This window comes from Primulina tabacum, chromosome 17 (genome assembly GCF_025594145.1).
Source record: "Primulina tabacum isolate GXHZ01 chromosome 17, ASM2559414v2, whole genome shotgun sequence".
Taxonomy (NCBI): Eukaryota; Viridiplantae; Streptophyta; class Magnoliopsida; order Lamiales; family Gesneriaceae; genus Primulina; species Primulina tabacum.
The window spans coordinates 31185142-31193078 of record NC_134566.1 but is presented as its reverse complement, the minus strand read 5'-3'; the positions used below and the strand labels follow the sequence as shown (position 1 = coordinate 31193078).

Below are 7937 nucleotides of genomic sequence, written 5' to 3'. Positions count from 1 at the left end.
AAATCTTGTTATCCACAAAAGGAAACGAAACCAAACCAAAACGCATTATTGATATACAACAAAAGAAAGGCTCTCTCTTTAAACACAGCTAGTTCACTCTTTCATGGCTGCCCCACTCTCCAGCTCTTTATTATGCAAAAGCATCTTTCATTCTCCATGAAACCCTTGATTTTCAATTTTAGCCAGAAAGGGAAGCTTTTCTTGCAAGAAACAGATCAGATCGAGATATCCCTCGTGTGCCAATATCGTTTTAATTTTGTAAACACACTTTTGATCGAGGAAAAAGGGGAGAAGAAAATTGCCAACTTTTTTTGCAGATCGGAGCCTTTTATTTCATGGGTATTTTCTGAGAACTCTATTTTTGGTCTCGGCTTCTTAAATCTCTCCAGTTTTGCAGCAGAATCTGGTGTTTCTTTTCTCTTACGTCTGTTATTTATTGTTTTGTTATTGCTTCTCTCTGTATAGTTTCTCTACAGGGTTCACTTTCTTGATCTAGCTACAACTAGAAAATTATTCCATGGATTCTGGCAATAGTGACTCGTCGAGCTGTGGTGAGGAACAGGAGTATGATTCACGCGCCGCCGCCGCCTGCTCCTTCTCTTCTTTTATGAATCACCCAGTACCTCCCCAGCCGCTACCATTCGATCCATTTTCTAACTTTTTACAACTCCAAAATTCATCTCCGTTAAATCCTAATGTTTTCTGGTCAAGAAACAGTGATCTTAGTTTTGAAAATCCTTGCCCTAACAATAACATCATCAACTTCCCCTTCACGGCTCCTGCCCAGCCACCAACGGTGGTTGGATCCGGTGGCAACAATCTCACCGATGCACCGCAAGCAATTGCCGCAGAGAACGGGACTCAAAACAGGAACCCAGCGGCGCGTAACACGAAGAAAAGATCTAGAGCTTCGAGACGCGCGCCTACAACTGTTCTTACAACGGATACATCAAATTTCAGGGCAATGGTGCAAGAATTCACCGGCATCCCCGCGCCGCCTTTCACCTCATCTTCACTATACCAAAGAAGCAGGCTTGATCTTTACGGTGCATCCTCAAGCATGAGATTAAAATCCCACGACGCCGCTCATCCACCGCATCTCCACCGACCATTTGCACAAGAAGTTCAACGGCCGCCTCATCCGCAGCCATTTCTTACCTCTACTGCTTCCATTTCATCTTCAAGTACTACCAACAGTGCAGCTTCGACTTCAACTCCTCCGATGAACTACCGACCACTCTCGACTCAAAATTCAAATCTTTTCAACTTGATTTCGAACCACAATCTCACTTCATTCCTTCCAATAGAACACAAATTCCCATTCTCAAGTTCTGTTAATCTCCCGTCTAAAGTTCAGGGTTCTTTCGAAATCCCAACAAATCATGGCCTGCATTCAAATGTCAAAACGGCAGGGTTTGATGAATTTCCTTTCCGCCTCGGGAACGTTTCTGCAGCCATTGGTAACCTCCCAAACCTTGTTTCCTCCGATCAAATCCAACCCAGAACGGATCATAATAATGACGCAGATGAAACAAGAACTTTGAAAGGAATCCACAATTTCTCGAGGAATATAAAAAATCAGAACATGAATTATTTTCAGAATTCCTCAACGGATTTTCATGGCGACAAGGGGCAGGAAAACATTGGCACGAGGAGTTCAGAAGGTATGATGGAATCATGGATTTGTTCTTCCGAGTTGAAATGATTTTAGCGTAGAAAGTATGCAGTGCTAATCATGAGGTTTATGATTTTAAAGATTGAAAAAGCTTTTACTAGTGTGATTAATTCCTTAGTAAATTAAGTTCAATTTTACTATTTCTATCTGCACTTCATTCCATGTAAATAATTAATGTCTCTTTTTGGATATATATTTATAATCATACATAGATCAATGAATAATAAATATTAATGCATCTTATTATGAGAAAATTTGTAAAATAACATCAGTAAACTATTTTTTAAGAAACACCTCTTTCATTATATTTAAATTGTATTTGAGAAGATCATTTTCTTAAAATAAAATAATTGACTAAGATTTAAAAAAAATTAACCTGTCATATATTGAGGATTATCTTTCATGATGAACTTGTATATTGTGTATTTTTTTTATAAAAAAAAATAAGTGAATTATTATATATCCTAGGTTATTTTGTTTGGCGCATTATACTGTATAAATTTTTTATCCTTTTTGGACATATAAGAATTAGTTAAATGTGAAATCACTGACTTTTATTATCGAATATATTTTATTTCTTATACACGAAGATGCTAGAAATTAAAATAATAACTAGCTTAGATAGATGAACTGCGAGTGGCTTCATTCGAGTTTCACACCGCATTCAATTTTATTTTTTAGTAAAATTTGATCAGTAATTTCAAAATTTTCGCACGAAGCTTTATTATAAACATTATGATCCCATTCATATGGATATGCATACATTTTCCCCGTCTTTCACACGTTCGAAACTCCTCGAAACACATACAGATACACGCACACATTAATGTGTATTTTTAGCTGAATTTTTAAGCACATTTGACAACTTTTGTTTCATGGCATGGCCGTAATTTTAATGTATGTCGTAAAATCGCAAAGAGATGAATATATGCGATTAAATCTGTAACTTTCTTGATCTAATTATCAATTATTTTTAATTATAAGAGAGAGATCCTAATACATCGTTTGGTGTGCAGGATAAGACATCGATTACTCATCTTTGTTTTGTCAAGTGCTTAACTCAAGTTCTACAAATAATTATTGTAATGCATCATTATTTTATTCAAGTATATTAACTTATTATACTTATATAATGTATAATCTTATCCACAAGCTAAACAGTGCCTCAAACTAGCTAATACTTTTCAACTTCCTCTCATATTTTAAAGCATTAAAAATTAATATTTATTTTTTGAAATTATTTATAATAATCCATCATTTTATAATTTGTATCTATTAGGGTAAAAAAATGCCTCTAATATCACATGCATCCGTATCAAGATAATTTTGGCTCGTAATTATTTATAAATCTCTACTATCTTTAATAGATTATGAGACAAAAAATGTTGACATGGTGATTTTTGATTTTTTTTTTATAAAAATTGATTTTCCCATATCAACTTATTTTTGAACGAGCTTATCGCACAAAATTGTTTAGCAGAGTTTATTTATTGATATAATTTACATGTTATCGTGTTCAAATTAATATTTTATCAAACGCTTATCTAAAAGTAACGACCGTGGATTTCTTGTTTCCAATTAAAAAAAAAACTATATTTGATAGCTCTCAATTTAGCGCCTAACATTCACTCGTTGTAATTCAATTATAAATTATTTACCTTTAAAAAAATTATAAATTATTTTTTAAAACAAGTACATAAGAAATTAAAAATCAAAAGTCTCTTTTGTGAGCATTATTCGTTCTGGAGTTTCCATGCGTTACGATTTGTACTATGGGGTATGGTCCCTTTTTCTTTAGGTTTTGTACTAAAATTCGATTATATAAAGTACCTCTTTCGATTTTGACGCTCCACATAATTTAATGCGTACATTTCTGGACACAATAATTATTTTTAATAAGGGGGGGCTTAAATTCTAATCGATAATAAATAAGTATTAATATAAGTTAATGAATTTTAAAGAAGAAAGACATATATCTTCAGAAAGTCATTAATAGAGAAGTTCGATATAATTTCTTAACATAATGATAATCGGAATTGTTTTTTTAAAAATAAAAAAAAAATTATGGGTAGCTTTTAAGTTAATTAAATTATTGTTGTACCCATTCTCTCCCTAATATTTTAATTTTCAATAACTTTTAGCTGAAGATTTATGAAATCTTATTCAGTTGTCAATCGTTAATATTTGTAAAGTAAAATATGCCTCCTTCTAATTTCTTTTCTTTTTTTAATTATTATTATATAAATTAGGGATCTTTACTAGGTTTTTTTTTTTAAAAAAAATAAAAAAATAAAATTCAGTAGCAACGCACTCTCCTCGAGAACCTGATAACAACTTGGTCGACCCAAATCTACCTATACTTCAATTCAGTTCAGTTCGACTCAGTTCGGTTACAAAATTGTAGTTTTATTGGAGCAAAAATCGCAATCTCGTGGATTTGTAGAAATCTACTTTTGAAGATTTAATTGTCCGAAAAAGGACATGCACTCTTTCTGCACGTACTTGGATTACAAGGTGCATGACAAAATCATATATTTGAACTTTTAACTACAAAGGTAATTATTTGTTTCGAGATCGATAATTAGTTCTACAAATGGCCGAGGAACTCAATTAGAGAATGATTCGTGATAGTTGTGCCAATATAAGGAAAATTAACACACTAACACTATTTTGTTTTTTATCTACCCAAAAAATCAAATAAAATATATTTAATCGATTGCATCAGTTTTTTCGATTGAATTCTTGCTATCCCTAAGGAAAAAATTCCCTATGAAAATCTAGGCACCACAGCCGGATCCATTTTTGACGTGAAACCAAACATTGACTACACATGTTTAGATCAATGATAATCGTTGAATCTATAGTTGGGACAACAATTATTTACCTAATCTTTATGGATGAGGGCATATTCATAATCTTCGGATATTGCAATGTGTTTACTCCATCGTCAACTATATATATATATATATATTTAAAAATTGATCAAAATTTTGATTTTTTTAAAAATAAATCCATCTAACACGGTTGGGTACGTAGTCTGCGTACCTAATTTTTAATATCTCATAAATATCTTAGCACTAATTAAGTATTAATAAATAAAATTTCACTTAACTCATGAGAATAATTGATATTATTGATTGTGTGGTATTGGGGGATTTTTATTTTTTATTTTTTTTTCCCGAATAAGATACACGTGAAATGGAGAATAAAATAACAAAAAGGTTTAACATCGATTCAATGGGGGAAAGTAATTCTTTACGGCTTGTGACAACTTTTTTTTTTTATCTCGAAAAGCGCAAATCTTTGTGAGATGATCTTGCATGTTTACTCCTGTGAGACGTGTTGATCGGATCTATATTTACAAGAAAATCAATATTTTTAGGATAAAAAATGATGTTTTTTCATGGACCGGGTCAGGTTCGAAATCTGTCTCACGGTCTCATTTGAGTCTTTGTGTTATTTTAATCTGTACAAATGAAAAAATAAAAAATAAGAGTAAATTTATGAAATCACATCCAAATGACAATTCAAGTCACGACTATTTTTTTCAAGGGCTATTTAGTTACATCATACACTAACGTCATTTATACGTCAGGAAAAGCTCATGAAGTAGTAGTGAGGCCCATTAATTTTCAATTGAATTGACCACAGCCCCAACTCTCGGTCAGCCGAAGACCAACTGACTGACCCAACAACTAATATGATCAAACTTCAAAATTCAAGTCCACAATGACTTTCCTTTTACATCATTATCCAATTATTTATAATTAAGCCAGAATTCTGGTGTAGAGATTGTAAAAGGAACCTACTGCAGTGATTAAAAAATATATAATTTTCTTTATTCCAAAATTTTTATTTCTATCTCTATGGTTGATTTGAGATTTTAGTTTATGATACTCATTAGAAATATAGGATTCGTTTCTGGTAGATGAGACTAGCACGAATTCAGACTTCGAACCTACTCTGGGTCTGAAATCACAAAAAAGACTGTTAAAAAGGGGTCGAGAAGTGTCTTGACGTAACCCCTCAGACGAACAAAAATTAGAGACCAGCTAAAGATGCTACTTAAAGTCAATATAGTGAATGAATAAATTAGTCTCTCAAACCTGAAATTTATAGTAGAGCACATTAGATCTATCATGATCTATCTACCTTGGTTAGGAATGAATCAATTGTTCAAAGTCTGATTTGGGTTCGATCTTGATGGGCTCTTTCGTAGGATATCAGTTTATATTCTAGAATAATTTGTATGATAAATTAAAGAAAGAAAATAGCGCATTTTCAATATTCACAGTATAGATAAATGTATTTTTGACATTTTTGCACACACATTTAATTTAAAATTTAGCATGTTTAATATAAATTCGAACTATGGACTATATTTTATTTTTTTGGGAAAACCAATTAAGCACGTGTAAATTTCCATCCTCCAAACTTTTTTTAATGTTTCTATTTATATGATAGCAAGTTATAAATTATAATGGTGATATGAAGGAAGCTTGAACTGAATAGAATTTTCACTACAGAGGGAACGCGATTATGCATGCAGTTGTCAACTTAACTACCTCATTCAATTTCTTATTTTGTGTACAAAAGTTTTTCCATGAATACAGTCAATCTATCCACCAACACAAAACACGAATGTGCATACGAAACATATATAATGCTTGATTATTTACAATTTTGATCTTATATTTTTTCAAATTTGACTTTTAATTTTGTATCTTTCATTTTTTACGATTTAAGTCGTTTATTTTGCAGTTTTAGTCATATTTCAATGAAAGTAATTCAGACGTCATGCCAACAACACGTGAAAAAATAGCTAAAATTGAAAAAAAGAAAGAAGAAAAATATAAGACAAAAACTATAATTCGATACAAAATCGCGACAAACACAAGCGATCAAATTTACAATTTTCTCCAATATAATATCCATATAGTAACACCACCTTCCTATTGACCCCTCCAAATTGGACGGCAACCATAAATTCCCCACTAAGTAAACTTTGTCTGCATCGAATCTCTCAATGTCACACACAAAATCACATGGATTCTAAGTTCATTCTTTCCTGACATCAATAAAGCTAAAGCCATTGATGTGAAATATTCATCGAGAAAGTAGTTATTCTTCGTTTGATGCATGCCAGCTATTTATATATGAATTGTGCAGGAAACGATCCAAGGCACCCATGAAATCCCATCAGATTAAAAAGAATCGGAACTACTGTGTATGCTGCAAGAGATCTCGTACGTATCCAAATCCAAATGAAATTCATGTGAGGTCACGCTAGTGTTACACCGAGAGTTGCGATTATCGGAGAAAATGGACGTGTGCATGGAAATGTATATTTTTTAAGCAACTTCTAAATCTTATATACATCTGTACTATCTATACTATATTATTAAGTGTGAGGACATGATAATAACTACTTAGAGAGGACACCGATTTTTTTTTCCAATTTTACCCTTATATGTTACTCATATTACACTTTTGTTTTTGTTTTTTTTTTTAATTTCAACACACACTTTTTTTCAACCATTCAAATATCAATTTAGTCCCTCCATAATTTGTCAAATTTCACTTTAGTTCATCGATAATGATAAAAAAGATTGTACACACGAGTAACTAGTTTTTTTATATGCATGCATCCACATCAATATATACAGAGATAAATTTCATTTGAGAGCTATAATAAAAATAAAAATTAAGAGAAAAACTAAGAGAAAACTAATCAAGACGACTCCGCTGGGGATCGAACCCAGAATCTCTGGTTCCGTAGACCAGCGCCTTATCCATTGGGCCACGGAGTCGGTTTCTCTGATATTAGGATCTCTTTACATTTTAAATATCTTTAAATATTTCATCTTTGCTTTGAAAGTTACTCAACAAAGAATAATCATGAAGATCACATCAATTTTTTCATTTTTTTTTTGGAATTTTGCGATGGTGTAGGTTATTATTATTTGTGGAAAACTCTCCTGACTCGATGTTGAGTTCTGTTGAACTAATTTCGGAAATGATAAATGAATATTATTGTAATGAAATAATTTACTTACGAAGCAGTCATGATATTTTAGTAAAATGGTTATCAGTTGAACAAACAAGTTATCAGTATTAAGTTCTATTTTTTAAAAAATAAATTTAATAGATACATCAACTCAATGAAATCTTGTTACAAGATATTCGAATAATACTCAGTTAGCCGACCCGACAGTTATCAGACTCATCACTACTCAATAGTGACTAATTCGATCTTACCTTT

The 7937-nt window shown here is 31.9% G+C and overlaps 1 protein-coding gene and 1 non-coding gene across 3 annotated transcripts; one reads left to right on the top strand and one right to left on the bottom strand.

Moving 5' to 3' along the window:
• Positions 1-1916, top strand: LOC142531809 (uncharacterized). Of its 2 annotated transcripts, none has more exons than XM_075638080.1 (2): positions 1-339; positions 477-1916. In XM_075638080.1, exon 2 carries the CDS (start codon positions 518-520, stop codon positions 1703-1705), a length of 1188 nt encoding a protein of 395 aa, XP_075494195.1. In that variant the 5' UTR covers positions 1-339; positions 477-517; the 3' UTR covers positions 1706-1916. The 2 variants fall into 2 exon arrangements, with proteins under 2 accessions (XP_075494195.1, XP_075494194.1); XM_075638079.1 differs by having other exon boundaries at positions 466-1916.
• A 5496-nt stretch (positions 1917-7412) lies between these two features.
• TRNAR-ACG (transfer RNA arginine (anticodon ACG)) lies at positions 7413-7485 on the bottom strand. Its single transcript has one exon. It is a non-coding gene; the product is annotated as a tRNA-Arg (tRNA).
• Positions 7486-7937: the final 452 nt, after the last annotated feature.